This window comes from Dermacentor variabilis, chromosome 11 (genome assembly GCF_050947875.1).
Source record: "Dermacentor variabilis isolate Ectoservices chromosome 11, ASM5094787v1, whole genome shotgun sequence".
Classification (NCBI taxonomy): Eukaryota; Metazoa; Arthropoda; class Arachnida; order Ixodida; family Ixodidae; genus Dermacentor; species Dermacentor variabilis.
The window spans coordinates 65,442,535-65,470,319 of NC_134578.1; the positions used below are offsets into that span (position 1 = coordinate 65,442,535).

Consider the following 27,785-nt stretch of genomic DNA (forward strand, 5'->3'; position numbering starts at 1 on the left):
TAATTTACCTGCAAGTGTACATTTAGAGAATAAATCGTACCCTATATGCTATCTGCAGATGAGCTGCGCTACGAAGTGGAAGACGGCGACTGCACACACGTCATCACCGATGAGCCGAATGCAGAGAAGGTTAGGAAAGCAGTTGATGGCTTAAAGCTAAAGGTGAGTTGCAGCGCATGTGCAGTGTTTGGAGGCGTTTGTGTACGTTAAGTAAGTGCTCAAAAGGAACGCATACCTTGCGCCATTTCCAAAGGCGATTGTTAGTGAAGTTACGGCGCAGTAGCCGAGCTACGTATGAATAACTTCGAGATGTAGAAATTGCACCGGATGTTTAAAAGCGAAGCTGTTTACCTGACGGACCTGTATGAAGGAGCAGTATGCGTATTCTCGTAAGGTTGGAGGGGGGGGGGTGTATCTGGGCTGGATAACGTATGTAATGTGTACAAAAAAAATACCGAACGATAGTACGGTGCAGAAGAAAGAAAGGACACGCGTGCCACACCTGCGCAGTGGGGGAGTGCACCCGCACTGGTCGCCATTGCTGCCGGCTGCATTTGGTGTCGTCTGCCCTCCATACAACGGCGCGGCACTTGTGGCGAGAACACATGGGGTTGTGTGCCGAGGTAGCCGCCGCGGTGTGTATGAACCGGATTGTGCATTGCAGTGGTAGACCATTGCAACAGTTGCAACTCCAACAAAAAGTGGGAAGAGCACGCATTGTGCGCATGGCCGAAGAACAGGCCGAGTACGAGGAGAGGCGTCGGCAGCAGAGACGCAACTATAACCGAAGACAACTTGCCCGCGTGAAAGTGGAGGGTGCGGTCAGTGACTTTGCCTCCGAAGAAAGTAAGCAACAGCAGGTGCAAGAGTCTAATCATCGGCGTCGAGCGCAAGCTACCGATGAAGATCCCGCACAGGAGGCCGCTCGTAAACGTCAAACTAGCTCATTCGAGTCTGCGTCGAAGCGGCAAAAACGTGAGTTGCCACCTCCTTTGAGTTTCGACGGGGCGAATGCCAAATTCGAGAGAGTGCTTTTACGCACGGAGTTTGGCCATAGTTGCTCGGTCTGCGATCGACAGCTTCGCTGGCGGATCCGGCAACATATGTATGGTCCGGCCCGAAATTTTAAAGTTAGGTAACAAAAAGACATTCGAAAGCAAAAGTCTTGATCTGCTACTTCTGCATACGGCAGCTCCAGCAGAATGTCTCGAAAATACCTGATTGCTCACATTATGAGAGTGCACAGCAGAGGTGGTTGCCTTGACAAGTCTAGAGTGGTCTGCTTTCAAAGCGCACATTGAGAAACCCTATACGCCTCTGCTTTCTTTTAATGTTAGTGGAGCTATAATTCACATATAAGTGGCTATTTCAATCAGAAATGTGAACAGCTTTTGTATTGTTGCATACATTTGCCAAATATCCTGCCTATTAATCGTGCTGATAAATCTTCAGTACTTACATATGTGATATACTAACACCAAAGAAAAAGATATTTGTTCTTTTACCATATATTTTGTTATAAGTTATAAATCGCATTAGATTCCAGCTTAATTCAAGTCATTTTAACACATCACCAAGATAGAAGATGATAACGTGAGTGATGCTGGCAGCGGAAGTAAAGAGCCTTTTTTAAGACTAGGTCTATGCATCCCTTGCACAATGCGATAGCGGCACAGATAGCATGCCACATATATTACAAATAATGTAACGACAATTGCAAAAAGGAAACAGTATTCTTGGATAAAACATCATTATAAGTACATCATTCCCGTTTGCTACAGAGTTTAGAACTTGTGGGAGTAAGTATCGCATTATCGCATTATTTGACGGCCACATTTACGAAGGCCGGGGGGAGTCTTCCAAATCAGTTTACTGTGTTTATTTAATAATAGTGAATTATAGATGCTAGGCACTAGGCTGTAAATGGAAGGACGGGGAAATTGTGTTTACTGCGCGACTCACTTGGTGCGTTTTCCAAGTAATCATACAGCCTTGCTACGTATTCCCTGTATGTTTGCTCCTGACGGGGTACCCCACAAAAGACATCAGTATGTTAATGTTGATAAAAAAAGAGAATTGTACCTGGTGCTTTTTTTTACCGTAGAGAATTTCTACAGATCGCCTTAGGGAGATAGCATAACTCTAGTATTTGAACTGGATAACTCGAAGAGGCGGACAGTTCTTCGGCGGCCACAAAATCAAAGTTCACATCCGACTAATTATCAAATATTTGTTAGTCTACCTAACAAATATTTCTCTATTAAGTTTTATTCTTTTACATTGTGGCTCATGTTGTACTTTATTTATTGTAGCGGGTGTGGGTAAGTTCGCAAGGCGTATCCATATAGAAAAAGTTTTCACGACGACGCCAGTATGCAAACCTTCGTTCCCAAAGTGTGCGGCAAACTATATGGGCGCTCCAGTTACGTTGGTGCTTGAATGCCTAATGTTACTGCTTCTTAAAAAGGAAGAGGCACAGTAGCGCATTGTGTCCCCAGGTTTCACGGCACATATGTCGAAGCTTGTGAGATTCGTAATTGTCGTTCGAGATGGATACGCCTTGCAAACTCACCGGCAACAACTCGCACATTGCAGTATGTGCCGAATGAAGTTATTCACGGAAAATTATTCTGCTAATTTTTTTTTCTAATGATGCGATTGCGAATCTCAATTTATCAGGGAATAGCGTCTGCCACATCGAGTAATCCAGCTCAAAGACCACGATTCGGCTATGTGCCCCTGGCGACTAAAGAATTCTTTATGTTCTAAAAAACACCGCGTAGTTCAATCACAATGCTAAACCTTGCTATCGCTGTCGGTGCGCCGCCTTTCGAGCGGAACTGCAATTTCTTTATGATTGTTGGTGCTACACGCTTTGTTTTACATGCTCCGCTCAAATGCGCATTCCGTATCTGATACGCTTGCACGCACATTTGATGCGATATGCATTGTTAACAAGTTATGCCTAATTTACATTGGCTGCAAGTATGCTAGAAAGTAAACGCGATCCATCCCCAGTCGCTAGAAGCCAACGCGACAGCTTCTGATTTCGATGTGAGCCGAAAATCATTAACACTGCAGACAAACGCACGAGAACTTTGTGCCACGCTTCACGCGGTGTTCTCGAGCGTGCCGCAGCAGCACTATACGTTCGATTTCGTTTCTCACGAAGCACGCGAAATGGCGCAAAAGTGCAACTCAAGTGTTAAATTGTGAGCTCAGTAAGTCAAGTTGCGCTGATGGGTTACAGAATAGTACGCTGACTTCAAAAATACCTTGACTTGGGCGAGTTCGTTCATCTTGACAGTTTTCATTAAAAGAAAACGCTAAAGACGAAGACGAAGTCGAAGGAATGCATGGGACAGGACTGACGCTACTTCCAACTGTCGTTTATTACAAACGCTACTTCCAGTTGGATGTAACGCCAGCCCTGTCGTATGTGTTCCTTCGATTTCGTCTTCGTCTTTAGCGGTTTTTATGAAAACTGTTACGCTGATTTGTTACGGAACTTTTCTACCGCGTGGTAAGGAGGCTCAGGAGAACATTTTTACCTGTGCGAGCAGCACGACACATACGAGGGACAAGGAATGAAGGACACGATCGCTTACTAACAACTGAAAGTATATTGCTTGACAGATCATTTCAGATACTTAGGTCACGCAGTGCGTACCAGCTATACAAGAGTGCCGAGAAATCAGGTCATTCAAAAATTGAGTTTCTTTGTGATGCAATACACTTTTGGTTCACAAAGAGGCGGAATCAGTACGCGTATATATGATACGCCTGGACTAACTCGCAGGTTGTTTTACTGCCATTTTTAGAGCGATAGCTCTTCTACTCCAGTTACAATCCCAGCAAACGCCTGTTTCCGTGAATTTGACCTTCAAGCCCAACAAAGGCCAAACTTGGACTTAGCCTGCCACTACCGCCGGCTGCTGCGTAGGCCGCGTCGGTGCCCGTATCTTGAAAGCCATCTGCCAAGTGTAGAAAGTGCGCCGAGTGCTGGTAGCAGCGCATGCGCTGTGCTTTCGACGCTTAGTTCCCGTTGCAGCGAGACCAAGCATGAAGATCAATTCGCTCGCTGCTGCTGCTGCAACGAGCAGCGTCTGCGTCCTTTTCTAAAGCAATCAAAAGCGTGCTATCACTCGACAAACATGGTTTGACGGCGTTGAACCACGGCAAACTTTTGAACAGCACTTTGGTTTGCTATAACAGGGAATTGCATTGGAAGCACCTGCAATGTGTGGCCAGATTTGAGCTCGTAAAATTGCTAACAGCAGCATCGTGTTATCGAATACTCACATTTCAGCAGCGTCAAATCTGTCCGGAGTACACCTTGCTGCGCAAAAGCAGTATTGCCTATGACACGCCTCCTGAACACAGGACGAACTGCCGTGTGTGCTTGATCTGACGCAATGTTGACACCTTCCGACGTTAATTGAACAGCTTACACATCAACTTAAATTATTTCTCGCAGAACAGAACTCTCGTACCTGATATTTATTAGCGATTTTCTCCAGTTCATGTCCCAACCGGTGTGCGTATGGAATGACGTCTAGCTTATCTTTCTGCTTTTGCAGCGAAGCTACTAAGGGCTAGTTCCCCCAAGATCGTGTCCATGTGTAGACACAAAACTATCATCAGAATTGGCTGCAGAGTCTTCTTCTTTCACAGCTGGCTCATTGGCGCCGTACGTGGGGCCATCCCGAACATAGTGCAATATCGAGCTGACCTGCGGCGGAGGTGAAGCAGGCGTTGAGCACTCCCCATACGTTCGCCGATCCCGAAGACCGCGCATTGCCGGGCCGACCCACGGTGGAGGTGCAGTTTGCCACTAGGGGCACACATATACAGCTTTGCTGGTGATCCGTCTTCGCAGAGTGGAACGGCACTTAGTTTTTTATGCGAAAGCATGAAATGGGCCCATTGAATGGAAAAGCCGGCGTCTGTGCAAAACGTCACCTAAAATCCCACTGCACTCGACGCCACGCCCCTTGCGTTCCTCGACGAAGCAGAACGGGGGCAGAATAGAAGACCTGGTGCTTCACCAGTTATTGCGTGAGGGGAGAGGGCATCGCCGCGACCCAAAGTCCTGCTTGCTCTCGTCCTCTGAAGCCTGTGTTATCTACGCGTTCCTTGTACGTGCCAGCTCTCGCATCCGTTCTTACTTCGCATCGGTAAGCGCAAGAGCCCTAGCAAGTACGACAACACGCTCGAAATACTTCCAGACATGTAATTTCCTTCAACCTGCATTGTAACTGGTCTAATTGCAGCTATCTTTCCAAGAGCATATAAATTCGGTTGCATGAAAAATTTCGGTCCCAGTTTGAACACGTCTCTCTTCTCTGGGGCAGTGATTCCCGCCAGGCTGAGCACTGTGCTTCCTGGAAATGGTGTTTTCTTTCTGCAGGGCAGACCAGGCCGGAAGTTGCTCCAAAGAAATGCAACGTAGACTGGCTCGCCGTGGACAACTTGTACGAACGACATTGTCGTTACCTTCCTTCGCCTTTCGCCCTGAGGCATTTGATGAGCAGCCTCTTCTGTTCTGAACGCAGAATCCTGCACATTCTTCTGGTATGGCCTACCGTAGGGTGAAACCATCCATACTGTGTCTGTGCAGCGCTGAACATATACGTACAAATGTTAACCCAGCAGCTCGCTCTGCTTACTGTGTTGATTCAGGTGTAGGTGGCTCGGTGAGGACCTCCACAAGACGTGTAATTACATGAGGCTGCAGCACCTCAAAGACAGGTCTTTTGTTATTGCACAAGGTCTTCCATCCAGAGTACGATGATCATGCAGTAAGAGTTCTGATGAGATTCGGGAAGTCATGAAAACGGTCTTTTGAAATTATTTTCCATTCAGGGACGATTCACCGTGGGACAAGCAGCAGACTTTGTCTCTACCTCCGAATTTTCGAAGATCGATGAAAATGAGTTCCGCGAGTGCCCTGTCGCTGATCCCAAAAACACCGTTCTTGCTGTGTGCTACACATCGGGAACCACTGGTTTGCCCAAGGGCGCTGAGGTGACTCACTTCAGTTACGTGGCGTGCTTCTACACAACCAGGTAAATAGCCGCTTTAACAGGGAAATGCCTTTCTTATTTTTATTGAAAGATTGTACAAAGGTTGTTAGTTATTACGCAAATCACGTTCTTCTGCAAACTTTAGACAGCGAGAGAGGTGAAGTAAGCTTCTTTAACTTATTGTAAAATTCAGAAGAAATACCACATTCCGCCCTACCAGTTGAAGACGTCAGTAGCAGTGCTTTGGAGGTAACTGCTGTGGAAGTGCGGTTGGGAAAATGAAGCCACGACGTGGCGTCCGTATTTCTGAGCGCTCATCAGAAAGTCTCTATGAGAGAAATCAGAAGAGACCTCTTCAGCCACTGCCCTGCACCGAGGATTATATGTAGGAACGTTAATATGCACCATACCCTCTGCGGTGACAAAGTGATTGATGTTCGTGGGAAAAACAAATTGACAGTGCTTTAGCTACTGAGGGATTCTGTGTGGTGAATGACATACAGCCAACGTTTTTCCGAACACCGGTCTCTTCCAGTGTCCTTCATTTCACATTACACTGAGCGGGCATTCTTTCATCATCAACAACGTGTAAAGATATACTGGGCAGCGACCACTTTCCTGTCTTCGTCAACATTGCTGGATTTTGAACCACCAGCCGAAGATCCTGTCCAGTGACGCATTTGGGTACGTACAAGGACGGCTTATGAGAATCATCCAGTGACTTACTTGTGGATATGCTACGTAGCAGGACCTTCGATACCGCGGAGCTGAAGCTACCTGACCACTTGTCCCCGCTCTGGGCTTAAAGCTAAAAAATCAGGGCGCTACAGGCAAAAGAGTGGAACGAAGGTGGATGAGGACTATGGTTGACCCACTAGTGAAGACAATATATGACATAATTAATGCAGTGATTCGCAGTTACACAAGGAAACTAAAAAGAGGTCAATGAGCAGCATTTTCTGCAAGCATCTGAGTCTTCACGCCCGTGCCTAGGATATGGCGGATCGTTAATAACCTTGCTAGAATGATCCGACCAATCAAGCCATTTGAAGCCCTACCTTTGAAGTTAGGCATGTCACTTGATTATCTTGCAAATACCTTTTGGCAAGTGTGCTCTTCTCGTAGGTCCTCAGGCACAACCAACCCGGCTCCCACGCTATCGTCGTCTCTGATGGATGCTCCTTTCGCACAGAGAGTTGGAACTAGCTATGAGCAGCCTAAGACGTCGCTGTGCGGTGGAACCTGACCTTATCAGCAATCAGATGCTGACTAACCTAGCGGCTCAGAGACGACGTGATCTGCTGAAATTTTCAACGAAGTGAGGGCCAGAGGAACTATCTCAGGATAGCACCGGTTCTTAAGCCTGAAAAAATCCGACTTCTCTGGAGCCGTACAGAGCGGTATTGCCGACCTCCTGGGCAGTCAAGCTATGGAGAAGATGGCATGCACAATAGTCTCCCGGCAGGTTGAGCACGGTCGGAAACTACCATCCTGTATGTCTGACTGGCAGCATCTAATTGCTCAGGACCAGGTGCTGGAGCTGCTAAGTGATATAGAACATTAAAATGCAGACAGCATGTCGACACTTGTTATTTATGGATGTCTCCAGGGCTTACAACTACGTGTCTCAAACAGCCATCATCAGCCAGTTCCAATAGACACCACGGGTCACCCTTTGCACTTCATACGTATGTTTCTCAATGATCACCGCATCATACTTTGCCTTGGTGACACTTTGAGCGGTGAAATTGGCATATTTCGTGGCGTACAAGAGGGGAGTGTTTCACCTCTCTTATTACTTAACATTGCCATGACGACTCTCCCAAGAATACTAAACTATCGAGCGCCCTTGAGGATGTCTGTATGTGCCTATGATACCTGCATGTGGGTCTCTGGCTACAAGCATCGTTGCCTCGCATGAATAGCCCAGGGCACAGTAAATGCCATTCAGGGCCACTTGATTACGCTCGGTTTATCACTATAAGCAGAGAAGTCATCACTCATACTATTTCCTGAAATTAAAAGAAAACCTAGACGCTTGAAGTAGCTTTTGAATGGGTACCATATCCGACAAGTCACCAACGCCCAATTTCTAGGCATTACCTTGGACCACAAGCTGCTTTGACTCCACGCTGTTGACCACACTGTGGCGTCATCGTCGCACATGCTTTATGTGTTCAAGCCAGTCGTTGGCATACGCTTGAGCAACCACCAGAAGTCGACGCTACGGCTACATACCGCGTTGGTTACGAGTGGGATCCTATACCAGCTACCTCTGATGTCACCCTCATATAGCCAATAGAAGCGCTTTGAAATCATACACAGAAAGGGTCTTAAGCTGTGTTTGGGAATTCGTCAGCCAGCATCGAGCAAGAAAAGTGCTCTACAAAGCTCTGTCACCACCTCTGCAGCTTCAGGCTTCACAGACTCTGGTAAACCAACTACTACGTCTGAGTGAATCTTCACCCGGTAGAGCCCTCTTAGAACGTGTAGGTAACTGCCGCGTCTATATTTTGATGAAGCACTGAACATGCTTTGTGTTTTAGTATTACGCTGCTCCACACGGAGGGAAAATGTGGACCCACCCAGGACATCGATAATATAACATGCAACTTAAGTGTACCACGACTGCAGTCAAAGAGCTGCATTCCAGCTGCAGAAGCCGAGTCACTGGTTCTGGAGAATTTGAACGCGGCTTACTCGAACCACATCCAAGTATACACAGATGGCTCTGTCAGAGTAGACGATCATCGCTGCTCAGCTGCTTTCTATATTCCGTTCCTGAGATATGCGCGGTCTGGCCGTCTGGACTGTATAGCTTCGCCGACAGTCTTGGAAGGCGTGGCAATAGCTGCTGCTCTGCACAAACTAAAGACATTGCCTCCACAAAATTTGGTCCTCCTTACAGACTAAAAGGACGCGTTGCAACAAAATTACCGTGGCTTACCATCCATCAAGTTTCCCCGCAAATCACTAGCCCTCGTGAAATAACTCGGTAACAAAAGCTTCAAGGTAAAGCTTCGGTACATTTCCTACTACATTGATATTGCTGGCAGCGAAAAAGCTGATGGTCGTGCGTACGCAGCACTCCAACATCCTCCCAAACTCAAGGGCCCGAAGAACAATCAAGAAAACTGACAAACCACTGTGGGTCACTTTGGGTTCCATCACATATGCCATGCGTAACCGAGGGTTTTCGTCGAGGCGAAGCCCCATTTCTACATCGAATAAGGCCAGGGCACAAGATGATATCAAGTACTTCATATCAAGATCGGCTACTGGCTGCCCAGAGGGTCCACGATGACGCCATAAGGCTCGGCCTGGCGGTGCCGACGTGGACGCGGCCCGCCTCGGTCTGAAAAGACCGGGCTTCAGGACACTAATAAAGTTTTCTGAATGAATGAATGCTAGTACACCAGCATAGTTATCTAAGAGCGGGCGCATCAATTCTTCGAACTGCACGACATGCAACGAGACAGGAGACATTGAACACTTTCTGTAGTCTGTAGTCGTGCCCAAAATTCCGAGACAAAAGGGATGCTCTCCTGAATAATATGCAACAAAATGACCTTCCACATACGTGTCTGCAACACCTTGTGTTCCCCGAACGACCACTTATAGGCCACAAAAAGACTTCACTTCTCCTTATCGGATTCTTAAGAAAGACTGGTCTGATTGGACAATAGACAAAGACAGGACAAATCGCTGTGGTTAAATAGCACAGCCATTTTATAAGAGACGCTCGGGTGGAGCAGTTGCCGGCCTTGATCACCTCGCTGAACTCGTCTGTTGCTACACCACCACAACTACCTCCACCACAGGTGCACAGTGCAAGTACTGAATACCCGTCATGGTGGCATAGTGGCTTTGACATTGCGCTGCGAAGACCGTGGGCGCAGGATGAAATCCTAGCCTTGGCGGCCGCAGTGTGTTCGCGGTGCACGGCCGTGTACCGTGCATTGAGTGCAGGTTCAAGTATACCAGGTGGTCAAAATTCTTTCGGAGTCACTACCGCATGCCTCATATTCACATGGTGGTTCTGGCACGAAAAACCCTAGATTTTGAGTTTTCAAGCTCTTGTTATTTAAGCTTATTCATGCCTAAAAGACAGTATTTGGCGTCTATATATGCTTTCAATACAAATCTAGTGTTTGTTATAAAAGCCCCAAAAAATCAATTTTTAGTGCCTAGACATCCGGTCTCAAGTTATGACGGTGACGGAGTTTAGCGAAAGTGTTTTCATTGAACGTAGAATTCGAAGGCTTAGAAGTATACCGTCAGCATGCGCTGGCGATCACTGTGAGTTATTATCCCATATATTGTACTAAATATCTTTATTTTATATAGTTCTGTAATGAGTGCTAAGTCTGTTCTGTTCTTTGTTTCTGACCGATCTTACGTCCGTTCTCATAATAACTATGAGGCGTGGCGAAACAAGGATATAAAAAGCATAAGTACTTCAATAGCGCCGCACGGCCAACTAAATTACATCACCTGGATAATTCATTTGGTAGCGCCAGACATCAGTGCAGAATCTCAGCAGCAGCTTGGATAAGCAAGCATGATGTCCAGAAGCATTTACAGAAGCTGGACTTGCTGAAACGTTGTGCGATCATATTTTCAGTTACATGAAGCTACAAATGAAGCTTCAGAACCTCCGAGTGTGGACATACAACTAAACTAAACTAGGGCGAGGTTTTTATCATAGACGAAACCGAGACGCTTCGCCGTTTCCGTGAACATCAATGATAGCCTCACTATTACTGTTACCTACATGTGAGCGGTAAGGATAATTTTTTTTTTGGTCTTGGTATCAAAAACGTCTTTTTTGCGATCTTTCTGTGGCGCATAGACTCGTATTTTAATGGTATAGATTTGCAAGGAAGCGCCTCTTTATCTAAGCAATCTGAAATGGGACTCGTTAGGCGATCCAAAATTACGCTGAGGTTGGCCCTTAATTCGTTGAGAAGGGTCAGCAGTATGGCGCGTCAGTAGCATAACATGAGATTAAAACCCCGTGTTCTACCTGTACTCCACTCCGCTTTTAGGCCGCCTATTGGAAACGAGTTTCATTTTCCCAGAAATATTTTAGAAGGTCCTCTTGCTTTCACGCTTAGTGCATTTCCAGTAGTTCTCTCGTATACGCAAGGAGCAGTGTCATTGCTGGAAGGACCAACGTCTGAAGATCCAAGAACACGTTTGGCTATTACACTAGTAGGTCGTAAGCATCCTCATTTTGTGGTGGGCCACTCATTTACTTCTCTTTTTGTGCAGGATGCATGTGCCCTGGGGAGAGCCAGACATCCTTCTTGGCCTGAACCCGATCACACATCAGGCGGGCATGCTGTACGGCATGATAGCTGTTCTTGACGGCGCAACGTACGCACTTGTGCCAGTGAACATGACCCCTCTGGAAATAATGGACGCTATCGATAAATACAAGGTTCAGTTGTCCTCAATTTTTTGTCTGGTAAAGCAAAGTTAATATGACGTCACATTTCCTTAGTTCACGTTTAGTTCTTTTTCGTAACAAGGCGGTTTCTCAGCTAAAGCGCGCGCTCACAACAAGTGGCCTTGCCAATCCATCAGTTAACTGGTAGATATTAAAAGGGGATGTGAGCGGTCGAATAACGTGTTGAACTAGAGTCCCCTCCAACTGCACTGTTTATTGAGCGCTTTTTACTATTCTACAAAATACCGGGTATACAACAAAAATATTCAAACCTGTTTAAGATATTATGATGTAACGTCCAAAGCGTTTTGCTTAGGCTAAAAAGGTTTTGAGGAACTTATTTGCAGGTCATCAGCTGCGATTGATTCTATTTCTTTAATCTAAAATGTGCATTCATGCTCGGTCTTTACTAAATTTCGGCCAACGGAGGCAACGAAATCGGAATCGCATGGAGTGTTTGATAAGTTAACACAATGACGCTGTTGAGCGGCAATCAAAAGGCAGTGATCAATGGTTTATTTTCTCATCCAAAGACTTCCTTATGGTCTAGTCATCTATGAAATAAAAGGCGTCACGTAAATCTCCCTATAGCTTCTTGAAACTGCCCGCATGATTTCCGTTTAAGCTGTCGCGGAATGAAATATTTGAATACACTGCCACACTGACAAATATGAATACTTCAAGTCTTCATCTCCCCGAATAATTCAGCATGACTTCAGACAGTTTGGCCCACACAACAAGCGTCACAAAACAGTGGGATCTTCTAGACGATATCGCGTAATCGATCAGCGTACCGAATCGTATGCTTGACCTTACATTGGTTCTTAGGTGTTTCACCTCTACGGGATATCTGAACCGAAACTCTTATTCGGCGCTCCTTCGCTATGTCGATTCGAGTGCTCAAGATATCATAAAGAAACCTTATCCCTTTCCTGACCACTATTTGTTCTGTTATGCATACTAATCCAAACTTAGCCAAGCCTATTGAAGCCCTTTATTTTTATCTGCGGAGTCGAACAAGAACTATACGGTTTTCTCTGAACTCATAAATACAAGTCATGCACTGCATTAAAACACATAAACTCAAAAGGATGTCCCACAGTCACGCGAGTGTGAGCGCGACCTCCTATTAGATCCTATATCGAAGAATAACATCGCGGCGAACCGCGGCAGAACGCCGGAAAATAAATTCAACAATATGTTGATGTAAACTGGAAACAAGCCCACATGACCGTATAAATCATGGAAATAGAGATAAAATGAAAAATATGAAATAACCGTGAGGGCCCCACCCGCCGCCCATTTGAAGAATGAGTAACCGAAACTGAAAGAGCCGCATGAAAAGCTTGGTTCGAGAATTTGCTCACGCTGTGGGTTTCCACCTCCTGCAGGCGACGGCAGCGCAGATGTTCCCAGGCAAGCTCCAAGCTCTGGTGCGTGAGATGCGGCGCACTGGAAGAACGCTGCCCAGCATGCGGGGCATCGGCGCGGGTGGCAGCTTCCTTTCGACGCTGTTGGCCGAAGAAGCTCGTAGAGTGTTCGCCGGTCTAGAGCTCCTAGTGCACATATACGGAACTACCGAAGCGTGCTGCTGTGTTACTTCTCCGCCTAAGAGCAAAGAGCTCCGTATCAGCGCTGACGTCGGCTTCCCTGCTACGAATGTTACAGTCAAGGTGAGAGGCACTAGACGCCACCGTTTTCAATGAGAATAGAATCATTTGCTTACTTGGGGCGCTTTGGGCCTATCTATGCAGGGAGGTAATTTCAGGTTGTATGGAATTTTTGAAAGTCACCTGCGGCCGACAGCGTGATTCTTGTGCTTTAGCTCTATTATTTGAGGAGGCGGGCATTACTAGTACGACAAATCGAAATGCATATTCGACGAATTTACGAAAATTAACTGATTAGCTTCTTCATTCATTACTTTAAGGTACGTATTGCAATTTACGAGATGTAGCCAGTGAGCTTTGCAGAACGTATCCACTTGAAGTAATTTTCCAGGATGACCTCAGTTTCTAAAAATTATTTCCGAAAGTGTGGAACGAAATAAATGGGTGTTCCAATGTCGTGCTTCAACGCAAAACTAAGTAGAACAACAGTGCATATTTATGGCAAGTCTAATGGCGCATATCTCCAAACTGGTGAAAGCATCTCCAGAATGCTATATGAAAAAAATTCATTAAATCTCTAAAACACCACCATGTATATCAATATAGCCCGTTACACCTACATGGATACAAGTGTGACCTATTATCTATGTACCCGCCGTGGTTGCTCAGTGGCTATGGTGTTGGACCGCTGAGCACGAGGTCATGGGATTGAATCCCGGCCACGGCGGCAGCATTTTGGTGGGGGCGAAATGCGAAAACACCCGTGTACTTAGAGTTAGGCGCACGTTAAGGAACCCCATGTGGTCAAAATTTCCGTGATTCCACACTTCGGCGTGCGTCATAATCAGAAAGTGGTTTTGGCACGTAAGTCCCCATATCTTAATTTAAAATTTATATTATTTATGTGCTCGTAGTTGTTTTATAGTCGTCATTCTAACTTCTTGATCTCACTCCCGTCATGCCGTTATCGTCACGCCTTCGACTCCGACCCACTGGTCCAAGTTGCCTGATAGCTTTATTAGCTAGGCCACTAGCTATGTGCTAATGGTCATGATGCGGTCATAGTCATTGCGTCGTAGACGTTGCGACGCCATTGTGTCAGGTTGGTTATCCGGTTTTCGCCATACAATCGCCGTCGCACCATTCTCCTTCAGTGGTCATGCCTACGTTATCACGTCCATCGTTGATGTGCAGTCGCTGTTTTTACTCCAGCTTCCTCATCTGCCTCTCGTTATGCCGCCATCGTTACGCCATCGTCGTCGCACAGGTTCCCTGACACAGTATTTGTCACGTCATTGATGTCATACATTCATCGTGATCCGATTGTTCTAACACCGTTGTCATGCCAGCGTCGCTTTTCTGTAGTAGTGATACAGTGACCCGCAGGCATTCGTTCTCACACAATTGTTGTGATGCCACCGTCGTCATCGTTCAATCGTCGCCATTCTAACTTCATCGTCTGATTCTCGTCATGTAGTCCTCGTCATCTTTTCTTCGTCATCCCATCGACGTCAGACCGTCTGTGGCATTGCTCAAGGCTGTTGTACTCAAGCTGTCATCATTAAATCTTTATTCATCATCATCGCCAGCGCATTTCATGTCCACTGCAGGACGAAGGCGTCTTGATCTTGATTATGCCGCCGTTATTGTGCAATCGTTGACATTGCGTCTTCGTCAAACATTCGCAATCACGCATCCGTTGTCATAATGTCATCAAAATGATGTCATGGTCGGAGCATCGTTGTCTCTCCAGCTTGCTTATCACTCTCGTCAGGCAGCCGTGTCACCAGACCATCATCGTCATACAGGCCTTGTAATGAAGTCGTTGTTACACCTTTCTCGCCATGCATTTGTCGTGATCTCATTGTCCTCACAGCGTAGTCATACCATCTTCATCATTGCTTTGACATCTCACAGCCTTCAAGCATATGTTGCCACACTGTCATCTCGGTCGTTCCATCGTCGCCAATCTAACTACGGCATCCGACTCTGGTCTTGCTGTTGTTGCCACGCCATCGCTGCAACAATGTCGTCCTGTCATTGTCGTCATTGTTGTCATACCATTGTCGAGGAGTGATTGGGCGTGCAAGTTCTCACTGCTAATAGAGGCATGCAAAGGAACATTGACGCACATGCCATTTGGTGGGACAGATTTCCTGCTGTGAAGAAACACTGCTGCAATTCAAAGACCGCAAGGAAGAGCAGAGTCCCACAGCTGATGTTATTGCCGAGCGGCGAGCACTTGTACAAATACTGCGGCTCCTCGACATGGCAGGATAGCAGCATCGAGAAGTGATAGGGCACGCAAGCTTTCACTTCTCTTAGCGACACATACAGGAAGGGGGACACACGTGATACTTGCGGGAATAATTTGCTGCTGTATCAGCAAGATGAGCCACACTTCCCAAGTTGGAGTAATGCTGGCACGCACAGCAGTTTCAGTAGGGATCCACTGACGCTTAGAACCTGTTTCATTGCTTTCGAAAATTGCAGGCAACGTATTACCGTAAGGTGAAACAGGAACCTCATTAGACCGGCCAATAAAATTCCTCAGATACAAGGCGCAGGTTACAGTGATGATAGCATATTCAGTACGGTAATAAGAAAGTGCATTAGTTAGGAAAAAAAATTGACGCGTTAATGCAGTCCCCTCAAGTGAAAGGAGCTTACTGGTGGATGGCTTCATGCAAGAGGCTTCTCCACGCCCGCAGCCCAAAGTGCGCAATATTGGGTACCAGCAGATTCAGAAACACGAAGTGGAGCTACTGATGCTCTGTGATGCATCCTGCGAGCTGCGCAGGAGTCACAGGATTGCCGACCTCACAGAAGAAGAGGCTTGTTTTTCTCCGTGATGTCAATGAACCCAATGCGGTGCCCACAGCCACAAATGAAACCGCATTAATGTAACGTCGAAATATTTGATGACGGACAGCACTCATTCACTCCTGCATAGAAACTATTCTAAACAACGGAAAATGGTATATCAAACAATATTCCCTAAACAGCCCCTGAAGGCACTGGTTGCGGAAATATTTGTCGTTTGAAGCAACCCTGTAATACCACGGTCACACGGGGCACTTTCGACCGCGATTGAGTCGATTGAGTTAGATTAGGGCCACAGTCTACGAAGAACTTTGACCCGGAGTTGATACCTTCATTGCTCCATTTCCTGAAATGTGTCAGAATTGTGATCAGGAAATACCATCCTGAGGCGCCATAACATAAAGCTGTTCCAAACTTTTCCATTCCATTTCTTCGATAAGCCCTCCGAGATTGGTGAAACATTTTTCTGGTCATCCTCACTTCGTACGTCTCTCACGCGACGTCAGGAAAGCCGCGAAAGCTCATCCGGTATGACATTTATACACTGTTTGTGCATGACTTAACTAAACAGTATTGAATTGATTCATTCCAATCCACACAACGAAGAAAGAACGAGGCGCAACGGGGCACACAACGTTGAATACCTGTGCGCTTCCAATCAACCGTTAATCTCTACCAATTGGCCCTGTTATCTACTGTTCTGCAACATCACTTTGTCGACTTTTCTTCACCTAGAATCCGTTCTAGTGACATATTTACCCTTCCGTTGCACGCCGACGAGATTTTCTACCAGTCACGAAAGCTAAGCAAAGTGAAGCGTCTTAATCGCCGACGCAGGCATCGCCCTCATATCGCCTTTACTGCGCTAGCTCGGCCACACCGAAATGCAAGCCTCTTCTGCGTGCTTTTCGCCTCTTGTTAGTCAAATAGATAGGAAAAGCCGCTCATGCTAAGAAATGCTATCCGCTTGAGAGTAAACAAAGACGATCATCTCTAAAGGAGAAGAGCGTTTCATTGGTCTGTACAAACAAAGCTGCGGGCCATCACCCGGTGCTTGAGTCGACGCCTACATAATTTGGCTTCAGAAAATTGGGACAAAAACATAATCGCATACTTCTGCGTTATAGGGCCCCTGAGTGCTACTGAACGCAATCTGCTCGAAAATCAGCACGCAAGACTGATACACTACGTACGATTACCAGCCCGAACCAACGCTTTACTAAGACTGACATATTCGCAGCCACTGCGCGATGACCCGTAGGCAGTGTCTTCAACTGTGCTAAACATAAAATTTTATCAACTTCGCCGGAGTGTTGCATAAGAGATTTAGAAGCCGTTGCAGACATTGCACAATGTACGAGGGAAGGATGTTAAGCCCGTACAGCTGCCTTGCTTCGTCGCGTTCATTCCAAGTTGCACGGAGCAGTAGCATTTATTTGTGCGCCAGCAATGCGGTCAATATGTAGAAACTCGAGTACTTACTAGTCGATGCTGCTGGTGAGTAGCGTCTGGAGTTGCTGCAGTACCTCTCGAACAGCCGGACTCTCTTCAGTCGACGCCGGTTCCGACGCCTCGCCATCTCTCGAAAAAGGCGAGGCTTCACTTTCCGTCGTCTCGGCCTGCGGCCGGCCGTCTTAGGAAGCAGCACCTGCCGCACAATCTAGGAGCATCATTTTGCGTTATGTTGAACTGAAGTTGCTTAAATACAGTCCCACTTCCGTGGCAATATTTTCGTTAGAGGACTCCATATCAGCGACGACATCCGTCGTGGCCAGCCTTCTATTTCGGCTCCTTGTAACGGAACGGGTAGCCGACTTTTACCCACGCGGCCACATGTTATGGCACCGTCTGATTCGTTGAGGGCAGTGAAATTCATGACTACGAGGCAAAAACACCATCGAGGTAGCGAGAAAAATTGAGGAAGAAGACTGTGGTCGGTAACTCGGAATCTGTCGGCGAATAATCGTCTTCTTGCACGGAACAAAACTGCTCTCGTTTCTGAAGTTTTCTAGTTCGTTGAAATGCAGCTTAGTGTTTCTCTTCAGAATCCGTTTAACCCATCATTCTGGTTGTCTTCACGAAGGCTCCGCTACATTTAAGCAGACGCTAAGTCGAAATGAGAAATCACTCTTTGACGAACATACAAGCTAGGACATAGTGCGCGATATTATGCAATGTCATCAATGCATCTAAGCTCAATAGCTGTTTCTGCATAGGTCTAAGTCACGTAACGGTAGGCAGTTTTTCTTGCACTCTATATTATCAAGCGGCAGTTCTATTGATTTCTGCACTCCGCCATCCTCTTTCCAGTGCCAAAATAACAAGATAGTTCATTGTGGAATAACGGTGGGCTAGTTTTCGCCAGTGGTGACACAAGATGTTCTCATTGCCACCACAATTCAACGATACGTTTCACGTCGAACACAGTCCCACGATATAATCAAATCACCTGTTTCGCCGAACGAAACTATAGATAAGGCCGCCATAACGTTCGCCGAAATGCGCTCAGAAAAATTTCCGGCATATTTCTGCGAGCTCATGTGCAACCCAGCAACATTTTAGTAATCTCACTGGAGGGTCGACAGACACGACGGTCAGCGCCGCGTCGCGGAACGCCCCTACGAATTTAGCGAGACCAAGACTGCGCGCAAATGCTATGCTCTAGTCCGAGCATCGTGTGCTAGGCTATTCCGTCACGCTCCCCCTAGCCCCTATACTTCTGCTTATGTGCTTTCCCTAAGCACACAGAAGTACGCGCTCGTGCTCCTGCGCGCATAGTAGTTAAAATAGGCACTTTCAAATGATAGATTAGCTCATAAATAGAAGGCGTTACGTATAATTCTTGTAGCCCAGCGGATGATGCTTTTACACCAGGACACACTACGCGCATGTGCTTATGCCGGCTACTTTCACAAGTGCGCTCCGTCACAGGTCGATGTGCCATTCGACGCTCACGTGTGATTAACAATATCTAGGGGAGATGTAGGCTCATGTCTAAAATAAAGAACACTTTCAGGTATGTTGGTTGCAGTATTTACGAATCGCGTGTTCGAAGAGCCTGCTTGTCCCTTCACATTTTTCAAGCATCATCTGTTAATGCTCGAACACGATATTTTGATCCGGAGCATCAAACTTGGAACTCTAAAGATGTTTGCGCTCCACAGATTTAGCGTTCAAATTCCTCCAGCCGACCCTTCTGCTTTTGTCACAATAACAATGTTTTCTCTCGCTAACTTTCAAATCCTTGCGCTGCGTGCCATATTTCTAGCTTAGGTAGCCGTAGTGTTGATTATAATTTCCTAGCGTAGTAATTCTCAAGGATTACGAATACTGAGCATTGCGAACAAAGAAATGACGGAATGGCTGAACCATCTTTTTTACCTATATGCTCTAGTAAGTACCCCCTCCCCCGCCCCCACTCCCGAAATATTGATGCCAGTCGTTCATGAGACGTGCAGGACACGTTGCTCTCCCCAGCCTTCTTAATGCGGGATCCGCTTACGCCTATTATTGTGCTAATGATCACTGCAAATATGTCTTTCATCGCATTTATCTGGAAGAAACATCCTTCCAAAGTTCCTGGCTACCTTTGTACATTCACTCCTTTATAGTTTTCTAAATAACTGGAACGAAAAGTGGTTAATCCCATTTTGAGCAGATCAGCTGCACATCGTAGAGGACGGTAGCAGACACGAGAACCGCAGGTCGGAAACAAATGTTTAAACTGCATGACAAAATTTTTATGTCTTTTAACAGCCTTCCATTATCAGCCAGCGGTTTTCTTTCTCTAAGCTTTATATTTGTATCATTTTTGTCGATCGCGTTCGGCGCATTGACAGTTATTTTACTTTAGTATCTTACTAATAAATATCAGATTTATTTTTAACGCTAACATCAACTTTTTCGGTTGATTTTCAGATAGTTGATGTGCTTACTGGTGAGAAACTCGGTCCCCATAAAACAGGTGAAGTCTGCTATCGCGCGGAGTCGATGATGAGAGGTTACTACAAACGACCCAAAGAAACCGCTGATCTGTTCGACGAGGACGGTTGGAGCAAGTCAGGTAGGATGCAGTGTTGCAATTATTGGGATTTTAACGCTAACTACAGTGGTGTTTATTTTCGTTTAGTGTCAGATTTCCACTTCTTTTTGCTTTAATTCAACGTTTGACCTGTTTTTGCTATAATGAAAGTCACATTGGGGATAGTTAGACTGTTCTTTAAATTCAGTACAACAACAAGTACTGTATTTTTCGGACTATATTGGCACTCGCTATACAAATTTAAATGTTGAAATTTTATATGATGGGGGCTATATATTATTGAAATGCGCTTGGAAATTTTCCTCCCGCTAAATAAGATGTTCAGAGTCTTGAGGTATAGGCAAGAAAAATTGTTTATGGAAAGAAAAAATACTTCTGTCTCCAAAGAGAAAAAGTTAACAGTATGCAAACTAATTAGGCACACAAAACACTTCGCCCCCAATGTCAGAATCAAAAGTGATGGAGGATGCTGCACTGAGCCAAACATAATAGCATGTTGCAGTCTCCGAGGCCACGTACAGTGTCAAACTTCAGAAGTTGGGCGACTCAGTAACATACGCCTTTCTAGAATGCCTAAGGTTAGACTAACTTTGTTGTACTACATGCTGTAGTGAAATGCGTTACTCACCCGCCATGGTTGCTCAGTGGCTATGGTGTTGGGCTGCTGAGCACGAGGACGCGGGATCGAATAAAGGCTACGGCGGCCGTATTTCGATGGGGGCGAAATGCGAAAACACCCGTGTGCTTAGATTTAGGTGCACGTTAAAGAACACCACGAGGTCAAAATTTCCTCCACTACGGCATGCATCATAATCAGAAAGTGGTTTTGGCACGTAAAACCCCATAATCTAATTTAATTTTAAATGCGTTACTAGGCTGCAAGAAAGGATGTTGTACTTGTCCAGTTGTCGTGTGCGATTTTTTCGTGATTTGTTATTGTGGATCAGTAGCGCATTTTATTACAACAGCCTTCGCTGCGCATTGACAAATCTGGAAAACCAGGAAGCTTAAGGGTGCGCCAAAGTGCAAGCGTTGTACTTGTACTGTTGTATACAAAGAGTTCGGGGAGGATATATCACCGACCCAAATGCATAGATCTGTTACCTGGGGGAAATTAGGCGGATACAACACAAGTGACAGTTAATCTGGGAAGCGAAGCTTTGTACAATGTTTGAGTACTAGATTATCGATATTCGCGCTTAGGTCGGTACATATGCTTATGAAAAGAGTTCATGAGTTGTCTGTGTAACTTGTTTCTCTTTTATTGTAGAGACGTATTATAGTTGTTTAATTCAATATCTTGGCAATAAAGTGGAACACCACCGTCGCCATGTTACAGCATGACATAGTACACGTCGTGGTAATAAGGCCTTCCAAAGCACGGCGGCACCTCTCGGGCGCAAAATCGAGAATTTGAAAAGCAGAGGTCAGCGAACGGTGAAATGCATACCCTGTGTTCCAGCCCCACTTGCACCACCCCAAGTGGCGCAAGTTCCTTAAGACGGAACAGCTTCCAGCACGTGTCCTGTTATCCAAGTAGTTTACGTTCATCATCATCAGCCTGGTTACGCCCACTGCAGGGCAAAAGCCTCTCCCATACTTCTCCAACTACCCCGGTAATGTACTAGATGTGGCCATGTCGCCCCAGCAAATTTCTTAATCTCATCCGCCCACCTAACTTTCTGCCACCCCCTGCTACGCTTCCCGTCTCTTGGAATCCAGTCCGTAACCCTTAATGACCATCAGTTATCTTCTCTCCTCATTACTTGTCCTACCCATGTCCCCATTTCTTTTTCTTGGTTTTAACTAAGATGTGAATAATTTGAGTTTGTTCCCTCACTCAATCTGCTCTTTTCTTATTCCTTAACGTTACACCTATCATTCTTCTTTCCATAGCTCGTTGCGTCGTCCTCAACTTAACTAGAACCCTTTTCGTAAGCCTCCAGGTTTCTGCCCCGTACGTGAGTACTGGTAAGACACAGCTGTTATACACTTTTCTCTTGAGGTATAATGGCAACCTGCTGTTCATGATCTGAGAATGCCTGCCAAACGCACCCCAGCCCATTCTTATTCTTCTGATTATAAAATATAATCGAAATTACCATTTTGTTTCGCACTGTCATAATGAACTGATGTGCATTCGTATGCCGCAACCAATTCGGCTAAAACAAGATGATCTTCAGAATATCGCCCGCCGTGGTTATTGAAACACGAAATGAAACTATCGTAACCGACCGGTCTTCGAAACGCGGCCAGAGCCGCTCAAAGTTCTGTGAATATATGCCCCGCAGATCACCTTGCCGAGTCTCCCAATCATTTGCATAACCGTCCGCCCTTTGTCTACCTCAGGCACTCCTTCGTTTTGTAACCACACGCTTTATGGATATCGGGTAAAAAGTATCTTGTCACTAAGGGCCAAGTGGTAGTCGTCTCTGCGAAGGAAACAATCGGGAAATTGGGCCTTTCGTATGCAGTGCAACTTCTCGCCGGCATTAGCCAGCATGTAGTTTGTAGAAGACGCCAGCAATTAATTCCTGCTACCCAGTTAGTGTTCTCATCCTCATACTTGGCAATTGCTGCTTTTTATTACTCATTTTTTTTTGCGCGAACTTGGGCACCCCCTCTTTGGGCCATTTGCATCAGCAAGGTAACTTTTTCTTGAAACCTGGAGGGAGCGTTCGTCATGCGTTTTTGACAGAGACTGCTGCTGCTTTGCTGACATATCACTAACTACAGTTGCTTGATATGATAGTTATCGTTGTTGTTAGGTCTGCTGTGGACTATTTTTATACCAGCATCCCACGCGGTAGCAGTGGTGTATGGAATAAGGTTGGTCGCAAAGTTGGTCAAGTGAAATAATTTACAGAAAATAAATTTTACATTTTCACGGGAGGCTCATGGCAATGATCATGCAGGTGACACAGGTTACTACGACGAAGCCGGGCGTATCTATATCGTCGAGCGCCTTAAGCAGATGATCAAGTGCTTGGACAACCCCGTGATTCCCGCCGAACTGGAAGAGCTTCTTCTCCGTCAATATGCGACTGACATCGCCGAGGTGGCTGTTGTGGGAATCCCGAATCCCGACTACGGAGAGGCGCCCGCGGCTGCAGTGGTGCTCACAGACGAGGGCCGCAGGAAAGACTCAAAGCTGCTCGCCGAAAAGATTAAAGCAACAGTAGCGAGTAAGTTATGCGTTCTTGTTCAGCAAATAACGCTGTCCATAATGACAAGTGCTGTGCAAGTAATACGAACTTCAATATTCCATTCGAATCGGTTCGTATTCGATTAGATTCTAAAGATTTACTATTCAATATATTCGAACCCCTCAAAATTCAGAATTGTGTTCGGAACGTGTTTTAAGTGCAAAACCACTAATCAGTTACGCTGTCACGTAGACGGTGCTTTCTAGCCCGCCTAGCACGATTTCACAAGGGATGTGTCCGTGCTTTTTTATAGTCGTAAGCGCGCGACAATACGCATGGGATAAACATGCTCCTCGCCGGTTTTTAATAATCAGGTTTGCCCCAGTACATTCTTATGAAAGAGGAAACTGGGGGCAGCGGGCGCACCTCACGTCGGCACCGTGTTCCACGATTTTTTTTTGTAGCGCAACTCGCCAATAAACCACCGAAACTACACTCCAATAGACTCATCTCGTTCCCAGGAGAAAGTGAGTACCAAACACCAGGTGGGATTCCCATTTTTCAAGCCTCTACGGCAATTTTTTGTCCGCATTCAGTGGCAGGAGCGCCGTGAGGCCGCGCGCCGTAGAGCGGGCTTCTTCAACAATTACCGCTGATTCTCTCAATCATGGAAGTCACCGTAGAGGGGAGCAGCATAACCCAGGAAGAAATCGATATAAGCAATGAATTGGAGGAGGTCAGGCACAGATCAGACCGGCCAACCTCCCAACATCTCGAGACCTCCTTGTCACCAATGCGGCTCGACAAGCGCAATGATAACCCAAGGAAAGGCAGGCTAGAGGAAGTACGCGAGGGCAGTAGAACGCCACGTTTCACTAGAAGGATTACAAGATAGTAATCAGACCACCTAGACGAGTCAAAATACCCGAGCCTGGTATAGTTACACTAACAGTGGCAGTACATGATGCGGCCGGCATCCCTCGAGGCAAAAGGAAGGAGGATATCGTCTGCCACAGCAATAATCACAATATCATGATCCTAAGGACATTGGGTAAACAGCACGTAATAAAATACCAAGAAGTAGCACGTATCTTGATTCAAGGCAAATTTTACGGGGCCAATGCTTACGATACAGCACCGTACATGAAGCCGAAGGAGTCATCAGAGGAATCCAACTTGACGACGACCCAAGAGACATCACAGAAGCTGTGCTTACGAGCAAAAACCCAACGGCGACATCAGTAAAAAGGCTCGATAATACTACCGCAGTGATTAAGCTCTTTGAAGGGAACAAAGTGCCCACGTATGTCGGATACAGGGAAGCAATACTACGATGCACTACTACTGTGCAGAAAACAGGTCTATTTCTGTCACCAACGCAGCAAATTTCACACAGAGGGGATGTGTGTCCCAACCCCGACAACAAGGTTTGTGCGGGATGTGAAACACCAACGCCAGATAAAGGCCATAGTTGTCTACCTAAATGCCATATTCGCGGCGAAGACCATCCGGCTGCAGCTAAGACGTGCCAATTCAAATTCAAGAAGCCCTAATTGTTAAACAGATACGTTGGCACAGACTGCAACAAGAGTGACAAGGAGAACATGAGGACGCTACCTCAAGAGAAGACAGGGCAGAGATTCGTGAAAGGCCTGGCCTCACAAATACGTGGGAACGACGCTTCAGAGCGAGAACAAGTGTTCCATCCAGATCCTTGTCCCAGTCCGGCTCCAGGACAACGGGAACACGACCCGGGTCCATATTCCAGGTCCCGATGATCTTCTGCAAACCAGACGACCACGGTGAGCTGGGCAGGCGTGGTCTATGACGTGCGCCTGGGTGCTGGCGGGGCCAATGCCAATAACGAGATAAAGGGACTAAAACCCGACAACGCACAGTTGAAGATTATGCGAGCATGCATGCACTACGAAATGAAAAATCTAAAGGAATGAGAATCCAAATAAACCAGGTAACTGCCGCTCCACATGCGCGAACGAAAAATCTAACTGAAATCCCGGACAATAAGATGGACGAAAGGGTTGGCCCCCTCTACTGAAACGCAAGGTCCAAACCATAAATGATATAGAATAATACGGCTGTAAATAAAGCATTAGGTGATGCCCAAAAGACCCTAGTGAAGATACAAAAGGAAATGAAAAATGAGACGAAATGGCGAACTAAATGGCTAAGGCAATAGCAGAAATTATGAGTAGACTAGACATCCTAGAGGCAAACCAGTCACCAGGTAAAGAACTTTCCTCTGGTGTATCACAAGCACCATAATTCTTACCCACTTCTCAACCAAATGATTATGTGGTAAGCTTCTTTGCAACCTCCCGTCTCCCTCCCATGGTCACACCCGGAATGAGGTGTGCTAAAAAAGAGTTCAGGATATGGCAATGGATCAGAAACAAAAAGTCAGTTTTGCGCATATTTAAAAGACAAGAATACACCGGACGTCACAGTTTTGTAGGAAACACATGGGATCACAAAGCCAACGGGATACAGATCTCTTGGCCATGCCGAAGGAGAGACCAAGGTATTAACCACGCTGGTGAAAAGAAACAACATGCGTGCAACTCAACACAGCCAGGGCGCACAGAGACAATATTCTATTGGGACTCATCGCGCAAAAGAAGAAAGGATGTGGCTTATTTATTGTCAACATTTACAGCAACCCACGCTACATAAACACAAATTCAAGAACCTTTTCCAGAAAATACTCAAACCAGCTAGATGAAATTCGGTAGATAGAGGAGGAAACTTCAATGCCGCCCACACCACGTGGCAATATCTATATACCAGATCAAAGAGAAGGAACTTATGGAACGAATCGCAAAGATGAGGCTTCACGCTCACCACAGAGAGCGGCACTCCAACCAGAGCAGGCATGGCGCTAAACAGGGACACAACTCCAGACCTCACCTTTACCAAAAATATTGAAAAGATGCAGTGCAACACACTGGAAGATTTGGGTAATGACCACCACGCGGTCATAGAAGGGCCGAGTAGACCAAAGGAACGACAAATCAAAGTAATAGACTCGGAACTATTTCGTAGAACGCAAGAGAAGACGCACCAACGCTCCATCACCGACATAAAACAATGGGCTAAGGATCTCAAGCATGACGTCAAAACTGCCATAAAGATAGTACCACCTGAATCTATCTTGGGGAAATGCGACAACAGACTTCTTCACATGTAGGAAGCTAGGTAGTCGCATCAAAATCAATTTAAAGGCCAGGAAGATACCATAAAGTTAAGAAAACGCATAGCGCTCCTCAGCAAAGAAATAGTAAAATATGTTGATCAATTGAACCAAACAACTATTGGACAATATAAGTAATTGCATGGACGGCCAGTTAAGTACTGAAGAAGCCTGGCACATGCTCAGGTTCTTGCTTGAACCTGAGAATAACAAAAAAGAAAGGCAAGCCATTAATATGTTAATACATGCATATGAGCGCACAGAAAAGGAATTTCCCAATTAATTAGAGCAGAAATACATAACCCAGGCAAGCCCTTGCAGCCATCCGAGCTACAACGGGAATGAAAGCGCAAAATTAGATTAACAACTAACGGAGGCAGAAATTCACGCGGCTCTACAAAAGCTAGAAAAAATATGTGGTTTTACGTGCCAAAACAACTTTTTTCATTATGAGGCACGTCGTAGTGGAGGACTCCGGAAATTTTGACCACCTGGGATTCTTTAACATGCACCCAAATCTAAGTAAACAGGTGTTTTCGCTTCACGTGTCGCTCTTTCGGAGCCCGCCTCCTGAAATTTTCAGTTCCGGTGTCAAAGAGGAAGGGGGCAGTGTTCGTACGGAAATTTTGGGGTGGAGAAGAGTTTACCTCCCACTTGGCTACACTAATGTAGTCTGGATATCAGATTATGAGCCGCGCATTGATATGACTGCTCGAATATCAAAATTTGGTTAGCCGCATGGCCGTTCCAAATTCGCCGGTCTGGGGCACAGCATGACGCCCTTAATTTGTTTCAAACATCGGCAATGTAAGCAAAGGATTTTACAATAATTGCTTCCCTTTCGTTACAGGTAACCATGCTTTACACAAGCACCTATACGGCGGTGTCTTCTTCCTAGATTCACTACCAAAGACGGACACCGGAAAAGTCACCAGAGCCACTTTGGTTCGCTCTCTCGAGCGACGCAAGTAACCACATGGCGATATACCTGATACTAACCTGTCCAACATGTGCGCGCGACATTTGCATAGGGGATGCGACTTTCCAATAAACTATTGAATTATCGTAACCATTTTCGGCACCCCTAGTAAAAGCTCTTGGAGAGAAAACCTAACCTATCGGTCCTTTGTTCCAACTTCAGGCAAGGTTGACCGCTAATATGTGAAAACGAAAGTGGTAGCTATAAATAGTTGATACAGGCTAATATTGCAGTAATCTTCCTAATAGCCGAACGATCTCTTTCATGAGTACAGTTTCGAGTTTTAGAGAGGAAAAAATGTTAGCTTGTCCCACGCGTAAAACGCTTGCTTTTAGGGCCCTAAAAATTATTGCACACGACATTGAGCTCCAACTACACAAGCGATTTGAAAAGGCGTACCTGAAAACTGCTTAATGGTGGGAAACCGTCAGCTGGATTATTGAGCGTAAAGAAGGCATCTGTGAATTGTAGGAGCGAAACGGCACCTCATTTCCGATTT

General features: G+C 45.9%; 1 protein-coding gene across 1 annotated transcript; it reads left to right on the forward strand.

Moving 5' to 3' along the window:
- The first annotated feature begins 77 nt into the window (after positions 1-77).
- Positions 78-27,406, forward strand: LOC142564940 (putative 4-coumarate--CoA ligase 3). Its single transcript, XM_075676153.1, has 6 exons — positions 78-162; positions 11,301-11,469; positions 12,870-13,151; positions 19,830-19,974; positions 22,869-23,138; positions 27,158-27,406. The coding sequence occupies exons 2-6, from the start codon at positions 11,302-11,304 to the stop codon at positions 27,277-27,279; spliced, it is 987 nt and encodes a 328-aa protein (XP_075532268.1). The 5' UTR covers positions 78-162; position 11,301; the 3' UTR covers positions 27,280-27,406.
- The last annotated feature ends 379 nt before the right edge of the window (positions 27,407-27,785 follow it).